The sequence below is a fragment of the Sinohyriopsis cumingii genome, chromosome 17, assembly GCF_028554795.1.
Source record: "Sinohyriopsis cumingii isolate HCF-2022 chromosome 17, ASM2855479v2, whole genome shotgun sequence".
Lineage (NCBI taxonomy): Eukaryota > Metazoa > Mollusca > Bivalvia > Unionida > Unionidae > Sinohyriopsis > Sinohyriopsis cumingii.
Window position 1 is genome coordinate 113,867,104 of NC_142977.1, and position 27,084 is coordinate 113,894,187.

General features: G+C 35.9%; 1 protein-coding gene across 1 annotated transcript in view; it reads right to left on the bottom strand.

Annotated features, from left to right (window-relative positions):
* Positions 1–2,179: 2,179 nt before the first annotated feature.
* The window catches only part of LOC149779693 (sodium-dependent serotonin transporter-like), a 74,873-nt gene continuing 49,968 nt past the window's right edge, over positions 2,180–27,084 (bottom strand). Inside the window, exons 6-13 of the mRNA XM_089938455.1 lie at positions 23,806–23,909; positions 19,894–20,018; positions 18,573–18,685; positions 16,808–16,936; positions 10,006–10,105; positions 8,665–8,765; positions 5,303–5,470; positions 2,180–2,251 (exon numbers count right to left, since the gene is read on the bottom strand). Coding sequence (XP_089794581.1) covers positions 2,180–2,251; positions 5,303–5,470; positions 8,665–8,765; positions 10,006–10,105; positions 16,808–16,936; positions 18,573–18,685; positions 19,894–20,018; positions 23,806–23,909 — 912 coding nt within the window. The remainder of the gene's footprint in view (positions 2,252–5,302; positions 5,471–8,664; positions 8,766–10,005; positions 10,106–16,807; positions 16,937–18,572; positions 18,686–19,893; positions 20,019–23,805; positions 23,910–27,084) is intronic.

Here is a 27,084-nt window from a genome sequence, read left to right on the forward strand (position 1 = left end):
ATCCCAGTTTGATATACCAATAGTATTGGTATATCAATTTCTTTTAAACCAACACATTAAAAGCCATGATTTTTGGATATATATATATATATATATATATATATATATATATATATATATATATATATATATATATATATATATATATATAATTGTTTTCCTATTTATGTACAATTGATAGAATCATGATCAATACTTGTGTAACTTTGGTCCATATTGGTTACCATGGAATGACATTCCAAGCATAACCTAGTAAGGACATTTATATCGCCATCGGTATATATCTATAATCATCTAACACCAGACGATACACCGACTGTATTTCATAATCAAGGCCATTTATATCGCCATCGGTATATATCTATAATCATCTAACACCAGACGATACACCGACTGTATTTCGTAATCAAGGCCAATGCAGATCCAGTAAGTTTGACAAGAGTTTTGTATATGATGATCAATGGAATTGCATGGAAAGTGATGTTCATTGTTTTTCAATGTAGAATTACCCAAAATGCTGACATTTTTTAGGTAATTGTGTTCTGATAGATTTGCGTCCTTCCTGGCTGCAGTCTTACATGAGTAAACAACGATAGACTGTGCCGTGTGTTCAAAATTATTCGCGAAGTCCTGTTTGCCGCGATAATACAACGCTCGCGATAATACAGCGTCGAAGTATAGTTGACGTTGCTTGTGGCTGATATGGTTGTAATAATTTCAAATTCTAGAAACAAGTAAAATTCTCTGAACAAGTCAAATTCTCGGGACAAGTCTAATTCTAGGGACAAGTTTCCTATGCTCAACTTTTTTTTCAATATGTGGGATCAAATGCTGAAAGTGCTACAAAGCCATTATCAATAATGGAAAAACCGAAACAAAATTGTTGTTACTGTGAATGAATCGAAAGCCCGAACATGAACCCGTGGGAAATAACAGTGTACATTTTATCTATGCTAGTTATGTACATATATCGTACATATAACAACATACATTTATATACATCCTTTACTTATTGTTTCAACATACGACATTTCTATTAATATAGTTCTTTATACCAGAGTACAAACAGTAATACTTTTCCTAGATATTGACGAATGTATGCACGTAAGTACGAAGTTTTACGTAACTTTAACACAATAGTGACTCAACTGTACCGATCTAAAGTAAGTTCTAAATTATAAATATAAACAACTACAAAAGAAACAAAATTTAGGTACTACATTTATACACGTGGAATGTATATTAATATCCTAGTCACTGTACTACATCTTACAGTATACAATTTATTATTAGCACAATGTCAATTAGATGTTGACATTGCATCAATAATATATGTCTGTCAGTAAAGGACAGATGTTGACTATTGTTTCTATTCCTGTCTGTCAGTAAAGTACATATGTTGACTATTGTTACTGTCAGTAAAGGACAGATGTTGACTATTGTTTCGACTCTTGTCTATCAGTAAAGGACAGATGTTGACTATTGTTTCGACTCTTGTCTGTCAGAAAAGGACAGATGTTGACTATTGTTTCGACTCTTGTCTGTCAGAAAAGGACAGATGTTGACTATTGTTTCGACTCTTGTCTGTCAGAAAAGGACAGATGTTGACTATTGTTTCGACTCCTGTCTGTCAGTAAAGTAGAGATGTTTACTATTGTTACTGTCAGTAAAGTAGAGATGTTGACTATTGTTTCGACTCCTATCTTTCAGTCTCCATTAGTAAAGTACGCCTGTTTCCAGTAGTTTTCCTCCGTCCAAATAATGACACAAGCAAGCATTTATTTCTGCTCTGTATAACGCAGAATGCAACAAAATCTAAGTGTGTAACAAAGAAATAACTTAATTTACACTCGACACATATCGGATTATACTCGATACATATCGCATTACACTCGATACATATCGCATTACACTCGATACATAACGGATTATGTTCTTGCATCTTGCACCACCCTTATACAGCGCAAACGCTTCTACGTCACCTGAACTGAACTTGCATATCGATTGAACTGTACAGTCATATATATAAGAATGATACACTGATGGCCCGAGGTTTTCCAAGTGAAACATAAATGGAAAAAAAAGTAATTTTACATGTTCAACATTATGAAGTCAGTACAGATGTTTACTGTTTCGTTCTTTTTCGTGCATTTAACTAGTGTGCGAATGGGCATTTTGATTATATGAAAACAGGCACTACTTCTTGGCCATAATTCGGAGTTTCCTCTGGAGTTATCATGGACCGCAATTTCTGTAAGTACACAAGGAAAATTATGTTTTTATTTGCTAGTTTGGGATAGGTAGTTCTCCCATATGCAATTCATATTTTGAAAAAAGAAATTTTAAGTACATTAAAGACGCAACTGGAAAGATGTAGAAGTTGCCTAAAATTTCAATATATGGTGGCATGTTCATTTCTTTGAAGATATCTTGTTATTTATCCACAAAATTAAACAAAAGGCTGGTGGCAACCAGGAATATACCACTAGTAATCTAATACAGATCTTTGAGTCTCTATACAACGTATGATGTGTAATTTATTTAGAGGCGTAGAGCAAATAACAAAATATATAAGCTTTCAATATTTTCGTTCTTCAAATTTCAACTCTGGTACCCCAAAAGTATGCATTGTAGTTTTTCTCTAGCATTTTATAGAGGTCCACTTCATAGCTGTCTAACTTGCCTTTCAATATTGAACTGAAATAATCTCAACTAAATCGTTTGTGACTGTCTCATTGATTCAGGCTCTAAGTAATAAAAAATGTCTATTCACTACTAAGAGAACTAATTTAAATTCATCCATGTCATGATTATTATGAAAATTTTGTACTAGGTTAAGATTAGTTTTCACGTTTTTGTAAGTTTTATGATTTTATTTTCCGTCCTGCGTCATCTACTTCACACGACATTATTAGATTATATTTATAAACTCTGTGTGTGTGCTTAATTTGTCCAATCCGGTTTACATTATTGCTTGCATTATGTTCTTTTCGATTTTACTCAGTCGTACTCCATCACATTCATGTTTTCTTCTGTCTATTCAGGCTTACTCCGTTATTGTGTCTTCTATTTTACATATTTATACACCATCACGTTCTCTTCTGTTCCCGTCAGTCTTAATCCATTATGTTATCTTCTGTTCCAGTCAGTCTTAATCCATTATGTTCTCTTTTGTTCATGTCTGTCTTAACCCATTATGTTCTCTTCTGTTCCCGTCTGTCTTAACCCATTATGTTCTCTTCTGTTCCCGTCCGCCTTAACCCATTATGTTCTCTTCTATTTTACTCAGTTATACACCATCATGTTCTCTTCTGTTCCCGTCAGTCTTAACCCATCATGTTCTCTTCTGTTTTACTTAATCATTCATTATGTTCTCTTCTTTTGTTTTACTCATTCCCACTCCAGTTTGTTCTGTTCTCTTTTCAAACGGTCTCAACTCTGTTATGTTCTCTTTTTTTAAAAACTCCGTTATATTTAATTAGTTCACTCCATCCTGGTCAAGTCTAGTTTAATTAATAAAATCTAGTCAAGACTAGCTTTTGTCTAATATGATTTTTTAAAGCATTCAATAATTTTCTAGTCATGTTTTCAAGTTGAGTTTACTTGTGTCTAGATATTCAAAGTTAATTCAGTCTAGTCCGGTCTTGTTTAGATCAGATTAAATTAGTTAATACAGTCCATACCAGTCCAGGCAAAGTGTTTAATTTAATATTGTCTGTATTTCACCATTTCTACACAGAAAATCAACTGGTGTCTACTCTTGTAAGATATATCTGTAGAATTCTATCAAGGACTCACAAGAGCTGTCTAATTCTTTAGAGTATTCTAATATAGTCTAATCAACGTAGACCGTTCCCGGCTTGTTTAGTACAGTCCAATCAGTGTCGACCATTTCAGATTAATTTGATATAGTCTAATCGGTGTAAACTAATTCGGACTAATTTGGTATACTATAATCAGTGTAGACCAATTCAAATTAATTTGGTATACAATAATCAGTGTAGACCAATTCAGATTAATTTGGTATACAATAATCAGTGTAGACCAATTCAAATTAATTTGGTATACAATAATCAGTGTAGACCAATTCAGATTAATTTGGTATACAATAATCAGTGTAGACCAATTCAGATTAATTTGGTATACTATAATCAGTGTAGACCAATTCAAATTAATTTGGTATACTATAATCAGTGTAGACCAATTCAAATTAATTTGGTATACTATAATCAGTGTAGACCAATTCAGATTAATTTGGTATACTATAATCAGTGTAGACCAATTCAAATTAATTTGGTATACTATAATCAGTGTAGACCAATTCAAATTAATTTGGTATACTATAATCAGTGTAGACCAATTCAAATTAATTTGGTATACTATAATCAGTGTAGACCAATTCAAATTAATTTGGTATACTATAATCAGTGTAGACCAGTTCAGACTAGTTTGGTATATAGTCTAATCCATTCTAGTCCAATTTAATTAATATTTTGTTTCTTTCTTTCATTCACCAATTCCACCAAGTTTGTAAGTTATGTTTGATCTTTCATATTCATTCATTACAATCACATTTAGGTTTGTCTACTTGTGCCTAATATTTAACGTTCATTACAGTCCATTTGTCTCGTTCTGATTGTGTAATTTTAGTTTTAGTCTAGGCATTATTTTACTCTTATGTTCCTAACCAATTAAGTCTATTCTTATCTCCAGTGACGAACTGTCCTGACTACAGATTAGTCTACTCTTGTTTCCTGTTGAGACGACTCTTGACTCGAGTTTAGACAACTCTTTTCTCGAGTTTAGACAACTCTTGTCTCGAGTTCAGACAACTCTTGTCTCGAGTTTAGACAACTCTTGTCTCGAGTTTAGACAACTCTTTTCTCGAGTTCAGACAACTCTTGTCTCGAGTTTAGACAACTCTTGTCTCGAGTTCAGACAACTCTTTTCTCGAGTTCAGACAACTCTTGTCTCGAGTTTAGACAACTCTTTTCTCGAGTTCAGACAACTCTTGTCTCGAGTTTAGACAACTCTTTTCTCGAGTTCAGACAACTCTTGTCTCGAGTTTAGACAACTCTTTTCTCGAGTTTAGACGACTCTTGTCTCGAGTTTAGACTACACTTTTCTCCATTTTAGCATACTCTCGCTCCAGTAAAGATTACTCTTGTCTCAAGTTAAGTCTACTGTCGTCTCCACTGAAGTATACTCTTGTCTCTAGTGCACCTGGTACGGCATGGTCTAATATAGCATCGTTGTGTCTATTTTCTATCAAAGGTTTCAGTGCATTCTATTTCAGTCTTACCTCTTTGATGCCTCCGGGAGTTTTGATAAACTTGTATATGATATAGGCGGGGATGCAAAGGAGGGAGGAGAACACCATGCACCATCCAATAGCAATTGCCCACTCCGGGTACTTGTATCCTCCATACTCGGGCTTTGCAGGGTTAATGATGGACAGAATGAAGAGACTCTGGTAAAAAAAGAATGAAAATTTAGTACCGGTCAATCGACTTGACTGCACACTTAAATTAAACTCCTAATTATCAATAACAATGGCTAAATATTTCTAGAAGTCGTCTGCTTCAGAGATAAAATGTGATATATATTATGGATTTTGATGTGTTGAATTCAAATATGACAATTAAAACAACTGATTGGATACTTTTTATAAGATATTCAAGTTTATATTGTACAGTAGAGTGAATCGTAAACCTAGTCTCTTCATGTGTTTATGATTGCTTTACATGATAATATTTCACCTTTCCTGTTTATGTAACACTTAAAAACATCTAAAGGGTTGTATAAATAAATATTTGTTATGAAACAAAAGGCAAAAAATTATTATGTGTATTTAAGTACATAGTTTAGTCCTTATTCATTGTATATTCTTCACTTCTTGGTTTGTCTCTTGTATTCATTAAATGGAGCATCCCTTATCACTGTCCAGCAATAGTTTGCAATCATTGATGGGCTCCATTTGCCCTGATAGCGTTCTTCCATTGTTGCACTGTCCTGGTGAAATCGCTCGCCATGCTCGTCGCTCACTGCTCTGCAGTTCGGTGGAACAAACATCTAAATGCTAGTGCAATAAATATATATTTAGTGACACGTTGCAACCAAGGCTTTTGTATGCCTTGAGGAGGTTTTCCACCAGCTCCCTGTAGTTGTCTGCCTTGTTGTTTCCTGGAAAATTTGTTGCCACTAACATAATGGATTTCTATGCCGTCTTTTCCTTGCCACACAGTGCACTGTCAAATGCATCATCTCGATGTTCACGAATTTGAGGACCAACAAAGACACCTTCCTTTATCTTGGCTTCACTTAACCTTGGAAATTTTCCACGGAAATACTTGAAAGCTGCTTGTGTTTTGTCCATGGCCTTGACAAAGTTTTTCATCAGACCCAGCTTGATGTACAAAGGTGGTAACAAAATCTTCCTTGATTCAACCAGTGCTGGATGCTGAACAATTTTCCTCCCAGGCTGCAATGACTGTCGGAGTGGTCAATCTCTCTTGATATAGTGGGAATCTCTCGTACGACTATCCCATAAGCAGAGAAAACAACAGTACTTTGTGTATCCAATCTGCAGACCAAGCAAGAGAGCAAGAACATTCAAATTGCAACAAAGCTGCCACTGATGTTTGTCATAGTTTATGCATGTCAAACGTTGTTTCATGTTTTCATAGGTTTCCTTTATAATGACTGCATGACCAACACGAATTGATGGCCGAACATTGAAAACATGAAGCAAAACAGATTTAAGACTCGTCTTCGATGAATCTATGTACAGTCTCCACTCATCTGGATCATGAACGATGTTGAGGGCTACCATCACACCATCAGTGTTGTTGCAGGCTACAAGATCGCCTTCCATGAAGACGAATGAGACCTTCTGACGGTCACGGAACATTCAAACCCTAACATCACCTGCCAGGAGATGCCATTGCTGTAGTCTGGAGCCCAACAGCTCTGCCTAACTCTTGGATAGTTCCAAATCCCTGATACGGTAATTCAGTTCACCTTGTGTTACGAGGTGTGGTTCAGAGGAGGAGGATGGGAGAAAATATGGGTCATGTGACATTGATGGTTCAGGACTAGAAGTTTCATCCTCTTTCTCCTCCTCGTCTGACTCGAGTGAGAATGAGTCTGGTCAATCAGGAACCGGCAGTCCTTCTCCATGGGGTACTGGGCGTATAGCTGAAATGTTTGGATAATGCACAGTCCACTTTTTCTTCTTGGACACACCTTTCCCAACTGGAGGCACCATGCAGAAGTATCAATTGCTTATATGATCTTTTGGCTCTCTCCAAATTATTGGCACTGCAAAAGGCATAGACTTTTTCCCTGTTCAACCACTGGCCAAGATTTGTTGCACAAATGTTGCAGCCTATGTTTGGGGCCCACCTCTTGTCCTGATCTCCGATTTTGCAGCCAAACTAAATTTGATGGGCTTTCTTAACCATAATGGTTATACTGCGTTTGAGTGATGCAAACGTCACTTCACCACAAACATAGCAGAAGTTATCTGCATTGTTCACACAAGTACGAGGCATCTTTGCTCACTTTGGTTCAACAGAAATGTGTCCCTTTGCAAAATCAAACACTGACAAATTAGAAAGCACAATACTGTATGACTTTCTATACCTGATATAATGCAATTTGTTCAGCAGAGTGATGTAAGCTTAGTTATGATTGCGTCATCCATGACCTCTAGGAATAACATGATGTAATTCATATCATCTATGACGCAATACCAGCTTCAGATTGCATCATTCATTGATTTGCCTAAAAAGCAAGTACTGTCAAAACCCAGTCATATATTTATTGATAGATCCCGTCAAAGATGTATTTTAGTCATTTGTGGTTGCAATTCAGATCCCTTCCATGTATTACTCACTTATCCTCCGCCATTCCCAAGTCAAGGGTCATAGATACTGACCCAGTATCATATCTTTAAATATAGAGCCAATCAACAATTTTAAGCATCATTTTCGTTCTCAGTGACCCAGAATTATTAAAGTTTGAGTACATTTACTTCGGAAGCATTTTGGCCAGTGTAATAAAACTGAGCTTTGACAGTTCTAATTAAATTAGATGATAGATGTCGGGAAAGATAAAAAAAAATACTTAATGCAGAAACTTAACTTTTATTCCGTGTTTTGACATCTGATTATACACTTTTGATTGAAACACCCTGTTTTGCGCTTTATTAACTTTAAGAAGGCGAAGGGATGAATCGTTAGAGTCGCGATATCAGTATTTCGATATTAACCTGGCACTTTCTATAGTAATCCAAAAGAGGGATAACCAAAGTTATTTACCATTTTTACAAAATATTCATCGTTTATTGGTAATAGTGTTTGTAACAGGATAGGTAAAATAACAAAGTTGTAACATTTAGAATTTGTTTTTGATACATATTGAAAAGTCCGTGAACCACACTGCTCCAGAGTTGAAACAATTATAGCACTCCATTTGCATTAAGTAACGATATACCCTGAAATGAGACTGGTTAACAGTTTATTGCAATACCCCAGAAATGGACTGGTTAACGGTTTATTGCAACACTAAGCAAAGGACGATTGATAACTACATGTAGATACACTCTGGAAATTTGTCAACAGAATATGACGAGACATAGTTATTGATGAAAACATAACTGACCAGGAGAAAGATTGGACTGATGAATTTCCAGCACATTCGCCAAAACAGCCCGGGATAGAATCCTAGCATCGACTGTATATCATGGCTGAATCTTTCCACACCTGAACATACAAATTAAACAACCATTATTTTTTGTATCACCTGTCATTTACATGTTATCATTGAAGATTATGAGGGTGATGATGATTTTGATGACAACAATGAGAATACTTTCTTCTTCTTCTTCTTCTTCTTCTTCTTCTTCTTCTTCTTCTTCTTCTTCTTATTATTATTATTATTACATTTTTGCCGAATATATTGATAGGATGCAAAAGTACTAGTATTATCAGTAATACTCATAGGAATTAGTAGTCATAGCAATTAGTAGTCATGTCATCAGTATTTATTAATAGGTAATAGTAGTAAACGTAGCAATAATATTAGTAGTAATAATTAATAGCAGTGTTAGAATTAGTAATTAGCAGTACTATTAGTAGTAATAATTAATAGTAGTGTTAGAGTTAGTAATTAGCAGTAGTATTAGTAGTAATAATTCATAGTAGTATTAGAATTAGTAATTAGCAGTAATATTAGTAGTAATAATTAATATTAGTGTTAGAGTTAGTAATTAGCAGTAGTATTATTAGTAATAATTAATAGTAGTATTAGAATTAGTAATTAGCAGCAATATTAGTAGTAATAATTAATAGTAGTGTTAGAGTTAGTAATTAGCAGTAATATTAGTGGTAATAATTAACAGTAGTGTTAGAATTAGTAATTAGCAGTAGTATTAGTAGTAATAATTAATAGTAGTATTAGAATTAGTAATTAGCAGCAATATTAGTAGTAATAATTAACAGTAGTGTTAGAATTAGTAATTAGCATTAGTATTAGTAGTAATAATTAATAGTAGTATTAGAATTAGTAATTAGCAGCAATATTAGTAGTAATAATTAACAGTAGTGTTAGAATTAGTAATTAGCAGTAATATTAGTAGTAATAATTAATAGTAGTGTTAGAATTAGTAATTAGCAGTATTATTAGTAGTAATAATTCATAGTAATGTTAGAGTTAGTAATTAGCAGTAATATCAGTAGTAATAATTAATAATAGTGTTAGAGTTAGTAATTAGCAGTAATTGAATTGATACAAACAGTATGAGCAGTAATATAATCAGGAGTGAGAGGAGTAGGCTAGTGTGCAGTAGTAGTAGTAGTAGTGGGAGGAGAGGGGTAGGAGTAGGAAATGGGAGAAAACTGGTCAGACATATTGGAAATTGTATATACGTCTCCCTGAAGACAATTCAAGACCGAAAATGCCTTCAAATGATTGGAACATTTTGGCCCAGTTATTTATATTTACCGTAGATCCATGAAATAGCAGTGGCCTCTAGAAATACAACAAATATCAAAGAAATGGGTGCTCCATATGTGTCCATAAGCTGTACAACGTAGATCCCACCCTAGAAAATAGGAGAAAAAAAAAGACTTACTTTAAACCAACTATTAAAAGAAAATAAATAAACTGTAATTCGATTTGCAGCATTTCTTGACAAAAATACATTAGTAGCAACACATACATACATACATACATACATACATACATACATACATACATGGTACGTACAGACAGACAGAGCATACACAAGTCTCAGAGCATGTTCTTGTAGTCATTCTAGTTTAGTTTCTTCATGACACTGTCGAGATGCAATGCTAAGGGACAGAAATGAAATAGATGATAAATAAATGTAAGATTTTCAGGTTGTTAAGTCGAGTTAGCTTCTGACCAATACGTTTCAAGACAGTTGCCTCAACGCTTTCATAGGGCGATTTCGTTACATTGAATCGAATAGCAATTGATAATCAGTGTCAATTCCTATCAGTTTAACACTTTCTTCAAAGTTTAAAATAGCACTGCTTATGTTTAATACGAGCTTCATACTGAATGTCTTTTTTCCTACAGCTAGTACATGAAACTTTTTATTGCTGGCCTGCATATTGTTAGGTTTTCCAAAATCCAGTGGGGAAAAGGACAAAGTGTTATTGTCGGCATAATCATATAAAGAGCCATATGTAATAAAATAGAAGAAACCATCTATAAAAGAATTAAAATGTAATGGTCCGAGGATCGACTCCTAAACCATTGATAAAAACATGAAAAAGTAATGGTCCGTGGATCGAGCCCTAAGGAGCCCCTTTTTGGATTTCAGTCCAAACTATTGAAGACTGCAACTTGATTGGCTGCTTTCTATTCGACGGATGACTCAGTCCTACTGAGTCATTTTGATAGACCATAAGCCCCTAACTTACAGATCAAAATATCACGAGGGAGACAGTGAAAAGCCTTAGATAAAAATCAATCATTATTAAAGCTACATATTGCTTGTCATCAAGATCTTTCATCCAGTCTTCAAGAAAACGTAACAGAGTTGTATGGCCTGCATTACCTATACGTAAAAGAGTTGTGTGGCCTGCATTACCTATACGTAAAAGAGTTGCATGGCCTGCATTACCTATACATAACAGAGTTGTGTGGCCTCCATTACCTATACGTAACAGAGTTGTGTGGCCTCCATTACCCATATGTAACAGAGTTGCGTGGCCTCCATTACCTATACGTAACAGAGTTGTATGGCCTGCATTACCTATACGTAACAGAGTTGTATGGCCTGCATTAACTATACGTAAAAGAGTTGTATGACCTGCATTACCTATACGTAACAGAGTTGTATGGCCTGCATTACCTATACGTAACAGAGTTGTGTGGCCTCCATTACCTATACGTAACAGAGTTGTGTGGCCTCCATTGCCCATATGTAACAGAGTTGTGTGGCCTCCATTACCTACACGTAACAGAGTTGTATGGCCTTTTGTGGCCTCCATTACCTATACGTACCAGAGTTGTAGGGCCTCCATTACCTATACGTTACATAGTTGTATGGCCTCCATTACCTATACGTAACAGAGTTGTATGGCCTGCATTACCTATACGTAAAAGAGTTGTGTGGCCTGCATTACCTATACGTAAAAGAGTTGTGTGGCCTCCATTACCTATACGTAACAGAGTTGTATGGCCTGCATTACCTATACGTAACATAGTTATATGGTCTGCATTACCTATGCGTAACAGAGTTCTGTGGCCTCCATTACCTACACGTAACAGAGTTGTATGGCCTTTTGTGGCCTCCATTACCTATACGTACCAGAGTTGTATGGCCTCCATTACCTATACGTAATAGAGTTGTGTGGCCTCCATTACCTATACGTTACATAGTTGTATGGCCTCCATTACCTATACGTAAAAGAGTTGTATGGCCTGCATTACCTATACGTAACAGAGTTGTATGGCCTGCATTACCTATACGTAAAAGAGTTGTGTGGCCTCCATTACCTATACGTAACAGAGCTGTATGGCCTGCATTACCTATACGTAAAAGAGTTGTGTGGCCTGCATTACCTATACGTAACAGAGCTGTATGGCCTGCATTACCTATACGTAACAGAGTTGTGTGGCCTCCATTACCTATACGTAACAGAGTTGTGTGGCCTTCATTACTCATATGTAACAGAGTTGTGTGGCCTCCATTACCTATACGTAACAGAGTTGTATGGCCTGCATTACCTATACGTAACAGAGTTGTGTGGCCTCCATTACCTATACGTAACATAGTTGTATGGCCTGCATTACCTATACGTAACATAGTTGTATGGCCTGCATTACCTATGCGTAACAGAGTTGTGTGGCGTCCATTACCTATACGTAACAGAGTTGTATGGCCTTTTGTGGCCTCCATTACATATACGTACAAGAGTTATATGGCCTCCATTACCTATACGTAACAGAGTTGTGTGGCCTCCATTACCTATACGTTACATAGTTGTATGGCCTCCATTACCTATACGTAAAAGAGTTGTATGGCCTGCATTGCCTATACGTAACAGAGTTGTATGGCCTTCATTACCTGTGCGTAACAAAGTTGTGTGGCCTCCATTACCTATACGTAACAGAGTTGTGTGGCCTCCATTACCTATACATAACATAGTTGTGTGGCCTCCATTACCTATACGTAACAGAGTTGTATGGCCTTCATTACCTGTGCGTAACAAAGTTGTGTGGCCTCCATTACATATACGTAACAGAGTTGTGTGGCATGCATTACCTATATAACAGAGTTGTGTGGCCTCCATTACCTATACGTAACAGAGTTGTGTGGCATCCACTACCTATACGTAACATAGTTGTGTGGCCTCCATTACCTATACGTAACAGAGTCGTATGGCCTCCATTACCTATACGTAACAGAGTTGTGTAGTCTCCATTACCCATACGTAACAGAGTTATATGGCCTCCATTACCCATATGTAACAGAGTTGTGTGGCCTCCATTACCCATATGTAACAGAGTTGTGTGGCCTCCATTACCCATACGTAACAGAGTTGTATGGCCTCCATTACCTATACGTAACAGAGTTGTGTGGCCTCCATTACCTATACGTAACAGAGTTGTATGGCCTCTATTACCTATACGAAAATCAGGAAAATGCTTGTTAAAAACTTTCTCTAAGATGATGCCGACTGAGTTTCAATTAATTTTTCTTTAACAGTTTGGATATGATGGGTAAAATGCAAAAGTTATATAGTTACTTTTATAAAGAGAATCGTTCTTTTTCAAAATATGAACTATTTGACATTAGAATAGAATCTCCAATGGTGGGTAAACAATCGAAGAGCGATTATTTTTCCTGGGCAAAGTAGACTAGAATGTAGTTTTAAACCTGGAAAAAGTTACTATCATAGAACTTTTGGATGTGTTGCGGTACTTGATGATTATTCTTTCTATAGGAAAATCGGCATACGGGAAAAAGTACCCTTCGAGATCGATCATGACATGATTAGATGGTGGTTATATAGTTATAAACTCCGCACTAAATGCAAAACTTATAGATCGTTGTCCTAAGTTTTGTTGATCTCTTTACTTTGCTCAGGTACAGCTGAGACATTTCAGACTTTGACTTCGGTAAGTGCACTTTCCCAAGCTATGTTGTTTGACAAGACAATTGTCGAGCTGCAAAAAAGAACACGGCGAAACTTATTTACTCCATAAAACACGGCGAGACATAATTACTCTATAAAAAACGCCGAGACATATTTACTCCACAAAACACGGCGAAACGTATTTACTCCATAAAACACGGTAAGACATATTTACTCCATAAAACACCGCGAGACATATTTACTCCATAAAACACGGTAAGACATATTTACTCCATAAAACACAGCGAAATATATTTACTCCATAAAAACGGCGAAACATATTTACTCCATTAAACACGGCTAAACGTATTTACTCCATAAAACACGGAAGACATATTTACTCCATAAAACACGGCAAGATATATTTACTAAATAAAACATGGCGAGACATATTTACTCCATAAAACGCGACAAGACATATTTACTTGATAAAATACGGCGAGACATATTTACTCCATAAAAAAGGCGAGATATATTTACTCCATAAAATAAGGCGGAACGTATTTACTCCATAAAATGCGGCGAGACATATTTACTCCATAAAACACGGCGAGACATATTTACTCCATCAAATAAGGGGGAACGTAATTGCTCTATAAAATACGGCGAGACATATTTACTCTACAAGCTCTTATCTAGTTAAAGTATCAGTGGTACCTCCTGGTTCCCATAGTCCCAGGCATAGCTGATACGGTACCTAGATGAACTCCTGGCTCCCATAGTCCCAGGCATAACTGATACGGTAACTAGATGAACTCCTGGTTCCCATAGTCCCAGGCATAACTGATACGGTAACTAGATGAACTCCTGGCTCCCATAGTCCCAGGCATAACTGATACGGTAACTAGATGAGAGCTTGCAGGGTAAATACCATTGACACGGTAAGTTAGCTCAAGGCCACTCGCAGTTTTTTACTATGCAACCTAACTTCAAAACTTTGGATTTTTGTCAAACTGTTTTGGGTAAACAATGTTGAGATTTCATGTTTTATCTATCCTGAATTCGATCAAGCAGTCCTTACTAATACGGTGTCCTCTTATCTGAGAAGGCCTTAACGATTAACGGCGATGTTTTATTCTTGATTTGGTAATATGGCGTCAATGTACGGGACTTCTATTAACTCCAATAAGATAGCCTTTACTGTAACACCCAACAGTGTAACATCATTAACACAACACCCAAAACTGTAACACCATCGGGCTTCACTGTTATATTCTAGAGCCATTTCTTGGCACTTTCTGAATACATAGGAACCGGGTTTGTTTATCTTGCCAGAGTCTCTTGAAAACGATTGAGGTACGTAACTGTTTATCTTGCCAGAGTCTCTTGAAAACGATTGAGGTATACAACTGTTTATCTTGCCAGTCTCTTGATAATGATTGAGGTATGTAACTGTTTATCTTGCCAGTCTCTTGAAAATGATTGAGGTATGTAACTATTTATCTTGCCAGAGTCTCTTGAAAACGATTGAGGTATGTAACTGTTTATCTTGCCAGTCTCTTGAAAATGATTGAGGTACGTAACTGTTTATCTTGCCAGAGTCTCTTGAAAACGATTGAGGTACGTAACTGTTTATCTTGCCAGAGTCTCTTGAAAATGATTGACGTACGTAACTGTTTATCTTGCCAGAGTCTCTTGAAAACGATTGAGGTATATAACTGTTTATCTTGCCAGACTCTTGAAAATGATTGAGGTACGTAACTGTTTATCTTGCCAGAGTCTCTTTGAAAACGATTGAGGTATATAACTGTTTATCTTGCCAGTCTCTTGATAATGATTGAGGTATGTAACTGTTTATCTTGCCAGAGTCTCTTGAAAATGATTGAGGTACGTAACTGTTTATCTTGCCAGAGTCTTTTGAAAATGATTGAGGTATGTAACTGTTTATCTTGCCAGAGTCTCTTGAAAACGATTGAGGTATGTAACTGTTTATCTTGCCAGTCTCTTGATAATGATTGAGGTATGTAACTGTTTATCTTGCCAGAGTCTCTTGAAAACGATTGAGGTATGTAACTGTTTATCTTGCCAGAGTCTCTTGAAAATGATTGAGGTATGTAACTGTTTATCTTGCCAGAGTCTCTTGAAAACGATTGAGGTATGTAACTGTTTATCTTGCCAGAGTCTCTTGAAAACGATTGAGGTATGTAACTGTTTATCTTGCCAGTCTCTTGATAATGATTGAGGTATGTAACTGTTCATCTTGCCAGAGTCTCTTGAAAACGATTGAGGTATGTAACTGTTTATCTTGCCAGTCTCTTGATAATGATTGAGGTATGTAACTGTTTATCTTGCCTGTCTCTTGAAAATGACTGTGGTATACACCTGCCAAATTCGGCAGACGAAGTATATAAGTCTGACTTCCCTATTAATTTATCGAATCAAGTGTAAATAAATAACAAATCATGACGTATACATGCTGCCATTTACAATATTTTTGTATTATAATTCATGCAGATCTGAGAAATATATGAATCCTTTCGATTTTAGAATTTATTATTTTCTAAGTATATTTTCCAATAACTGTTTTGTGTTCAAGTCAGGGAGGCATGAGGCATGCGTATAAGCGTCCGACATTAATCAGGTCGAAACAACTTTATGTACGTTAGAGATGTACGTTTCTAAAAGTAACCCCAGTATTGGGACGGTGCCATACGCATCAAAACGTAACCCCAGTGTTGGGACGGTTTTGTCCGCTTCAGAACTTAACCCCAGTCTTGGGACGGTTTCGCCTGCATCAAAACGTAATCCCAGTCCTGGAACGGTATATTATGCATCAAAACGTAACCACAGTACTGGGACAGTATCGTCCGTTTCAAAACTTAACCTCAGTGTTGTACAATGATCTCGTCCGCTTCGAAGTGTAACTTTACTCGACTGTGGTGTTCGTTTAGACGCAATCAAGTTTATGCGATGATCTAAAGGGTCGAATCCCACAACATTAGGGCAACGAGATTTGATCCAGTCCTTGCACGAATACTTATTAGCCCGGGTAAGAACTTAATATACACAATCAAGTTTAAACACCTGGTGAAAGGACATCAATTTACTGCCAAATTTTGATTTTACGACTCCGTCAATAACCACTGGCCCAAAAAATTTCAACTTAATACAACCGTGTAAAGCCTACTTACATGGGTCGTGGTAGCAAGGGCTCCCCAAAAGCAGTAGATCATCAGCCCGAGGATGAACAATTCTCTTCTCTTTCTCAGGCTCGGAAACTCATCCAAAAGTCCTGTAGCTATGGCTTCTAAACCACCAAACTAAAATAAATAGTACAAAGTCATGTAGCTATGGCTTATAAACCACCAAACTAAAATAAATAGTACAAAGTCCTGTTGCTATGGCTTCTAAACCGCCAAACTAAAATAAACAGTACAAAGTCCTGTTGCTATGGCTTCTAAACCACCAAACTAAAATAAACAGTTCAAAGCCCTGTTGCTATGGTTTCTGAACCGCCAAACTTATTTTTTTGTAAAAAATGGTTCAAAGTTACTTTTTTATCAAGACTAATTAGAATCTAACGAATTTGTATGTATTTTAGTCAGATGAGTTTTCAACTAAGATGCAATAAATGTTGGCTCATTCTAAATAAATGCGAAACGATGCTTCTGAAAATTTACTCTCTATAATGTAATACAGAAGAGGAAGATATGTCCGTTTGAAAAGTTACACTCGATCCCAAGATAATGTAATACTGAAGAGGAAAATAGGTCCGTTTGGAAAGTTACACTCCATCCCATGATAATGAAATACTGAAGAGGAAAATGAGTCCGTTTGAAAAGTTACACTACATCCCAAGATAATGTAATAATGAAGAGGAAAATAGGTCCGTTTGAAAAGTTACACTCCATCCCAAGATAATGTAATACTGAAGAGGAAAATGAGTCCGTTTGAAAAGTTACACTCCATCCCAAGATAATGTAATACTGAAGAGGAAAATATGTCCGTTTGAAAAGTTACACTCCATCCCAAGATAATGTAATACTGAAGAGGAAAATAGGTTCGTTTGAAAAGTTACACTCCTTCCCAAGATAATGTAATACTGAAGAGGAAAATAGGTCCGTTTGAAAAGTTACACTCGATCCAAAGATAATGTAATAATGAAGAGGAAAATAGGTCCGTTTGAAAAGTTACACTCCATCCCAAGATAATGTAATACTGAAGAGGAAAATAGGTCCGTTTGAAAAGTTACACTCGATTCCAAGATGATGTAATATTGAAGTTACAATAAATAGCGCATAAAGTAACTGAAAACTTGTGATGACGTGATTTGGATTATTTTCGTCGGTGGTAATACGTATCTTTTGAAAACGGCATTAGCGAATAGCAACCTGGGAAATTACTGTTCTGTTGATAGTATATTCCAGTGTATTGAATATAAACAAATGTAACTCTGTTACTTGTATTTCTTTAGGAAGTGCGGCATTTTGACTTTTGTTGCTCTTTCCTTAGCGACAGTCGCAAGACTTAGTTCTGATTTTTCTTTCCTTCCGTTAAACGTTTGTGGAGAAAGAAATAAAGAAAACGAAAGCTTTCGATAACACCCTTCTCTGGTACAACCGATGTCATCCATATTTACACAATAGTTTGGTATACATATTCACGCAGTAGTTTGGTATCCATAGTCTCATAATATTTTCGTATACATTGTCCCACAGTATTTTGGTATACATAGTCCCACAATATATTCATATACATATTCACACAGTAGTTTCGTATACATATTGACTTAATAGTTTCTTATACATATTCACGCAATAGTTTCGCAAACATATTCATGCAATAGTTTAACATCCATATTTGCGCCATAGTTTCGAATACATATTCACACAATAGTGAAGAGAAATTACTGCTCGTGTGTGTGTGTGTGTGTGTGTGTGTGTGTGTGTAACTTACCGTTGTATCCAGACCAAGTGTGATAAGCATGAAGAAGAATATCACAGCCCACAGAGGAGAAAGATACAAATTGGAGATCGCTTCTGGATACACGATGAATATTAGCCCAACATCTGGATAAGGATTAAGGCTTTATTATCCATATATCGAATCTTACATACACATATATATTTTAATGACTATGCATATATTCTCACGGATTGTAGGGTAGCGATGCTCTATTAATGTATCGGAGGCAATATAACAGCAAAATTATAAATTGTAGATGTTTGCACAGGAACGCAAAACTTTTTGTAAATGGAAAGATTGGAAAGGTGAATGTTAAATGGAAATATTTCAAGGGCTAATTTTAACTGGAAAATTTGAAGGTCAAAGTTTAAATGAAAATATTTGAAGGCAAAATATGTTATCCTTCATATTTTATGTTGGATGGTTGTGTTACGTCGATTTCTGGTACAAAAATAGACTAGTAAGATTAAGTTTTATAACTGTTATCCATGATTGTTGACTGTAAGGACCAATTGCAAACAATATATTAAATAGCTAACTTCAGATTTTAGATTATATTTTAAGATAATGATCATTTGTCAACATGTTAATTGGATATGAGCTTAGAATCTATGGTTTCACCTTTAAATGTATATGGTCTACCTGGATTTTGTCAGGATGATTCGCTAAAATGTAAGTAACCAAACCTGACCTTGTTCACGAATTTGATGGGACAATGATCCACATCAGTATTATGTTACTGTGTCTTATGTTTTAATAAACAAATCAACAAGATTTTTTACTCCTGTCTTAATAACGGTCTTTTAGTTGTGTTTAGTTTCATTCATTTAAATTATTCGTTGGAATTACAAAGTGCTCATTCCCTGTTTGGACTAAAACACTAATTTGGGCTTATTATATAATTCGTTCAAAGACACATCAAGACAGTTGGAACATCGGCACATTCAAGACATGGAATTCATTAGTGCTGACAACTAGACATGACCTAGCAAATCAAGATAACATTACTGTAATTAGATATATGATTGAATTGTATATAGACAGCACCCCAATATCTACAATATGGCTGATAAACTGAGCATGTGCCATACGAACGTTAACATTTAATAAAATGTAGATTTTCGATGTATCTTTCCCATAATTTGTATTAAGACAAAATATCAAACTGAAGAGAGGAAGAAAAGCTCATAACTGCAAGAGTGTGTATATGTGAGTTTAAAACATAATTTTGTGTGTTAAACACTTGTTACAGGAATATATGAAATAGTATTAAAGTTTTATTTGAAACAGAAGAAGAAAAAAATCATCTTACCGTTCCTAGCCACGTCTTTCACATCCACATTTTGTTTGTAGGCCATATGACCTAGCACAGAAAAGACAACGAACCCAGCCAGGATACTGGTCCCGCAGTTGATAGCACTCGTCAAAATTGCATCCCTGTCGGGAAAATAGTGCGTAAGGAAATAAAAAGTATACTCGTCCCAAATACACTGGATGACAGGGAGGTCGTTATTATCACTACTTTGGAAAACGGGGAGTGGGATGGGTTGGGTGTCGTTATTATCTCAACATGGGATGGTCAGGAATTGGGGTGAGTGGGGTGTCGTTATTATAAAAAAAGAATTGTATGGATGATTAAGAGGACTATATGAGTAATCATAATAAAGCACGCGACGATAGTAAGTTAGACTAAACGGACACACACACGCACGCACACACACACACACACACACACACACCATCAGCCGGTCTATTTGTCTTTGTGCTGATTATTTTCTCATTTGTATGACAATACTTTAAATCACAGTCTCACCCGCAAACATAATGTAATCTCGTCCGTCTTTTTCTTCTTCTTTTTCGTTTCTTCTTCTATCTATCTATCTTTTTATCTATTTGCATACATATCTAAAACAGATTTTTTACTCTGTGGGATCCTTTCAAACATGTTTTGCTATGGAGGATTAGAGCCTTTTAAACACTCTTATGAGATGACGCCGTTCCGTAAGTGCAATTGTCCAACATTTTGAAGGGTTCGAACTGTCTGTCATAAAATGTTGCCAACAGTTTCATGAAGTTGCCTCCAAGCTTCTTGGATATAAAATGATGTCAACAGTTTCATGAAGTTAAACCATACCTCCAGCTTCTTGGATATAAAATGATGTCAACAGTTTCATGAAGTTAAACCATACCTCCAAGCTTCTTGGATATAAAATGATGTCAACAGTTTCATGAAGTTAAACCATACCTCCAAGCTTCTTGGATATAAAATGATGTCCACAGTTTCATGAAGTTAAACCATACCTCCAAGCTTCTTGGATATAAAATGATGTCAACATTTTCATGAAGTTAAACCATACCTCAAAGCTTCCTGGATATAAAATGTTGCCAATAGTTTCAAGCAGTTAAACCATACCTCAAAGCTTCCTAGACATAAAATGTTGCCAACAGTGTCAAGCAGTTAAATCATACCTCAGAACTTCCTGGATACAAAATGTTGCCAACAGTTTCATGAAGTTACCTTCAAGCTTCCTGGATATAAAATGTTGGCAGCAGTTTCATGAAGTTAAACCTTACATCAAACTTCCTGGATATAAAATGTTGCCAACAGTTTCATGAAGTTAAACCTTACATCCAAGCTTCCTGGATATAAAATGTTGCCAACAGTTTATATTGAAAATGTTGCAAACAGTTTCATGAAGTTACCTCAAGCTTCCTGGATATCATCGCAGGTTCAAGAATGCAATTTAGCACAATATATACAGGCTGCCAAAAACTGCATCACAGTTTTATGTAGGCTGAGACAAAATGTATCTCAGTTTTATGTAGGCTGAGACAAATTGTACCTCGGTTTTATGTAGACTGAGACAAAATGTATCTCAGTTTGTGTAGACAGACAAACTGTATCTCAGTTTTATGTAGGCTAAGACAAAATGCATCTCAATTTTATGTAGGCTGATACAAAATGTATTGTAGTTAATACTCGAGTTTGGGACTGTGATCACTCAAAGACCAATTCGTCATTTAACAAAATCCGTCATCACTGTCATTCATTTTCTATACGATGCCGCGTAGTGGGGCAGTTTCTATACGATGCGGCGTAGTGGGGCAGTTTCTATACGATGCCGCGTAGTGGGGCGGTTTCTATACGATGCCGCGTAGTGGGGCAGTTTCTATACGATGCCGCGTAGTGGGGCACTTTCTATACGATGCCGCGTAGTGGGGCACTTTCTATACGATGCCGCGTAGTGGGGGAGTTTCTGTACGATGCCGCGTAGTGGGGCAGTTTCGATACGATGCCGCGTAGTGGGGCAGTTTCTTGCCCGAAATTAATTCCTTAAGGACCTTATTCTGTTATGTTTATATATTGTGTGTGTTTAACGTTTGTCCATGATTGTAGATTATAAGAGTCATTTGCAAGCAACATATTACATAGCTAACTTTTGCCGATTATTGTAGATCACTACATTAAAATGATATTTATAAGCAGGTTTACTTGCATTTGAGTTCAGGAGATCGGTTTTCTCATCGGAGAAAAACATGGACTACGTGATCTTTGTCAGGTAGTTTGCTAAAATTTAAGTAAATAGACGCGAACTTGTTTATTATTTTAAAAGGAAAATGACCCACATCCTGTTCCTCTTATTTTGTCTTAGGTTTTTATGCAATGGTTAACAGAATTATTTATTCATTTTTTAACATCAGTCTTTCAGTTATATTAAATTACAATTAGAGAGGATTTATTTTTTAAATAATGATTGGCAATTACGAAGTGCTTATTGACTTTTTGACTAAAACACTATTTTGGGATTATTGCTAATTCATTCAAAGACATTCTGGATTTAATAATTATCATTATAAAAGACGATTGGCACTTCACCACATTCAAGATTAGAATTTATTCAGAACACCACTGAAATTCATTCGGAACACTTTACTTATGGACTTGTGATGGAACTTTTATTTGGGATTTAATTCACAATAATGTAAGTTCCTATACAATGTTCGCTTACTATTCTATAGAATTAAATTATTTGTTGAATTATACTTTTTGTTTTGTTTTCGCTTTTCGTTTAGTTAGTTTAAGACCACAGCCATAACAGTTCTGATGAATAAAAATACATGTCGAGTTATTCATATACATGTCGGGAGTTATCTCTGACTAATACAATATACATGTCGAGAATTAATTTTGTTATGCATATTTTGTTTGTATAGCGTGCTTGACCTTTTCTCGTGACTGAGGATAAAGGTTTAGTGCGTACCTGACTTTTGTCTTGATTGAAAGTTATAAATAAATGTTTACATGGGTTTGAGTTCAAGACATAGCCTGGATTATGACCTTTGAAGGTTCTAGAAGCGAATTTGTTTACAGTTTGACGTAATGTTCCGTTAATATCGTTGATTTTTTTTCTTCAGACATAGGTCAAGTTGGAATGTAAATAAGGTTCGAAATCAACAAGATTATTCATTCCTCCTTCAATTTCAATCTGAAGAGGTATTTACTGTTGTGTTCAGATATAACTTGAGAGGAATCATTTAAAAATTATTCATAGGAATTGCAAATTGTTCATTTACTCTTGGACTAAAACACTCATTTGGGATTATTTGAGGGTTCATTCAAAGACATACCGGATTATATTATTGTGATACATCAAGTGTATTGGCACATCGGCATATTCAAGACAATTAAAAGAGATGCAAATGCAAATGCAGAGAGAAGAAATGGAAATGCGATTGAAATTAAAAGATCAGATCTTGTAGACAGAGTACACACACCCCACTTTAAACTCAACCCTTTAGACAAAAAAGAAGTAGATCAATACTTTCCTCACTTTTAGAAAATTGCAGAAGACTCGAAACGACCAAGAGAGCAATGTATTTTAGTATCACGAAGTGTAGTTACTGGCAATGCTGGTGAAGACTGCAGTTCTTTGTCGGTACAACAAATTGCTGATTATGAATTGGTTAGGGAACCTAATTTAAGACCATAGATTCGTAAACATTATAAGACCATATATGTTTAAAAACAGTTAACGTTAATTATCAATAAATTTACAAGTTTAAAATTTAAAAAAAAGAAAAGTTCTTGAATATAGCATTTGAAAATGGCCATGCAGGGTGAAGGGAAGAAGCGTAAGAAACCGAATGTTTTCATTACTGTAAATTAGGTTCGAGTCGTCTACAAAATAACATGTAGTAACTGAAGGGATTTGGCTATTCTTACCTGTAGACGTCGTTGTCTGACTTGTTATAACTGGCAAGGGCCATTAGTACCCCAAAACCGGGACCCAGGGAGAAAAATATCTGCGCCGCTGCGTCGACCCATACCTAAATAGGTAATGTAAAATTTATAAACAGAAATATTCATGTGTTTATTAATCTATTATTTTTCCGAGGCACTATCCATCCCTGCAACATCAAACTAAAACCGGTGGAAACGGAGGATTCTATATCAAACAGTCACGTCAACCCATTTCCGGTGGAAACCGAGGACTGTTAAGTCAAACTGCCGTATCAACCCACACTGGTGGAAAGTGAGGATGGTAAATCAAACTGTCACTTTACCCGCTACCGGTGAAAACTGACGATTGAAAATTAAATTTGACACAATAACCCACTACCGATGGAAACAGAGAAAATGTAAATTAAACTTGAAAGATTAATATGAAGTACCTATATTAACATCATGTACAGTTGTTGCATGATGTCACGCACGCACGGGTGGATAGAGCAATTTTCTTTACGACAATATGTCTTGACATAAAGGCATACAATGTTTGATTGTGCTTAAACCTAACTTTGCATTTGTACGTGGGTTTATCCACCATTACACGCGACAAGGCAACGCTTTTCCCCTTTGCGTAAGGCGATCCATTTATCATTATATGTGATAAGGTACCAAGTGTTTCCGCGTGTGTATGTCGATCCTTATACCGTTATAAATGACAAGAAAACGTACGGTCAGATAAAAAGTATGCATTATTATAAGACAGAAATCCCTCATGTTCTAAGATGTATGTACCCTCATACCCATCCACACAAATGAAGAACATGGCTTTATGTATGTATGTATGTATGTATGTACGTACGTACGTATGTGTGTGTGTGTGTGTGTGTGCTGCATGCATGCATGCATGTCTGTATGGATAGATGGATGGATGTAGATAGGTAGGTAGGTAGGTATATGTAGGTAGGTAGGTATGAGCAGCAGAGAGGGTGAACAGACCAAATTACCCGAGTAAAACCCTTGTGTTAGACCAAAAAAAATCCGTGCTCGTTCATATAGGTCATACCACGTCTACGATTATTGTTTGTCCCAAACAAGATTGTAGACGAACCCTCTCTGCTGCTATTCATGTTGCAAAAGAAATTTTTACCACCATATCAAGTTTGATGAATATTTCTCAACGCGTTCTCCTCATCTGTTTCATCTTTATTTGTTCTATGTTTCAAGTAATATTCAAGTTCTGATGGTGGTTTTGGATTTATGTTCTTTCTTTTTCAGTAATAGTTCATCAAACTTCTGTATCGATCTCCACCGCAATTTTTGCAAATTTGATATAATCCTCTAACGCCGTTGTTACATCCAACACAACTTCGTGGACCAGCATGAGGATTTTTCTTTAAAATATAATTATGTTTTTTACAATATTCTCCACGACACCTTTTGTTGCATTTATTTGTTGTTCCTTGAATTAACCACGCACAGTTGTTCATTATATGAATGATATCTGTTTAATTAAATTTACACCCTCTCTGCTGATATCAATTAAAAAATTGTTATATTAAAAATAATGGTATATCCAGAATCTCATACTGCAAGAATGGCACGAGAACGATTAGAAGCAATTAAAAAATTTCTTCCTGTCAGAGACTCATTTAGAAAAAAATCTACAAGCGCAGCAAGAAGCACAAGTTGAGTACGAAGAAGAAACTAAAAAACTGTTTAAACCCGTCACTGCAGCTACTGAAAAGGTTACAGCTGTCATCAAAGAAGATCTTCTTCCGGTATCAAAACAAACAGCAGAACAAACTGAAAAAATAGCAAGAAGAACTAAGCAGACAAAGAAGATTTTACGAGATCTTCCACCTGGCATAGCCAGGGAAATAGCTGCGGCTCAACCTCCACCTGTTGGTGAGGAAATACTTGAAAGTATTGGAAAACTTCGTACTGAAGTCGCTGACGTGCAAAAAGAACATGCACCTGAACCCGAACTAGTAGAAAAAAACTTAGAATTGATTGCAAAATTTAGGAAGGGGGTTGTTGAAGAAAATAGAAATACTAAAGAAGAACAATTACCCGAAGCAATATTAAATAGTATATTTAATAAATCTAGTATTTTAAAACCCCATTATGAAAAAGTAAATGATGATAATCTTATTAAATATATATCGCGTATATTACAACAAAAAACAAGCTAGAGGTCAAAATATGAAATTATTAATGAAGAAGTAAATAGACTTTATAGAGAGAGACTGAAACAACAAGAACAACTCGCCTAGCAGAAACTTCCTCCACCTTTACAACAAATAGAACAACAGCAATTGATGTTGAAACCATCTAGAGAGAAAAGGAAGCAGATGGCAAAGGAAATGAAGCAAACAGCAGAAGACAAATGGAAACAAGAAGAAGAAATATTTAGAGATATAGAAACTAAACAACAGGAGAAATTACGTTCACTGGGTAAAGAAAGAGATCCTGACGATGATCCTCCAAGCGCTGTAGGAAGTGGGTTCCTGACTACATCAGAAGGAAATAATTTTATTTGTCCTGATAATATCCTCAATGACGTGTCACGGTTAGAAGTTCTCATAGGAGGAAAACGTGCCGGAAATAATTCACCAGAAATAATTAATGAAGCAGCTGATATTTGTCGGCGATTATTTCAAGGTGGTATCATGGATATCGGAGTTTACCGAGAACTTATCGATGAACTTGTTGATGACTAGTTGTTAAATAAATGGTAAATTAAAATCCGATGAAGCATTTGATATGGAGGCACCTGTCCTTAAAGATGAATCGGTACGTGATTATCAGTTTTATTCTTATGAGGCACGAATACCAGATCAACGTGGAAGAATTGAACTACAAGTTCATGATACAAGTAGATACTTTTTACCCGCTGAGGCTTTTCTTGAGGTAGAAGGTACAATTATAAAAACGGATGACACTAATTACGGAGGTGCAGTAAAAGTTGGTTTTGTCAACAATGGGATTATGGCGTTGTTTGATAGCGCCACTTATATGATCGATGGAACAAATATTGAATCGATTCAGAAAGATGTAGACGTTGCTACAACAATAATAGGATTAGCAAGATATTCTGATGATTATACAAGATCAGCAGGTCCTACAATGATGTTTGTGAAAGATAACTCCAATAACCCTGAAAGCGATCCGTATAATATAAGACGACCAAGAAATTTTGCCAATAACGCTGATGGTGATGTGGCCCCAGTGGTTCATGGTTCTAGCGAAAATTTCAACTTGGGATTTGCAGCA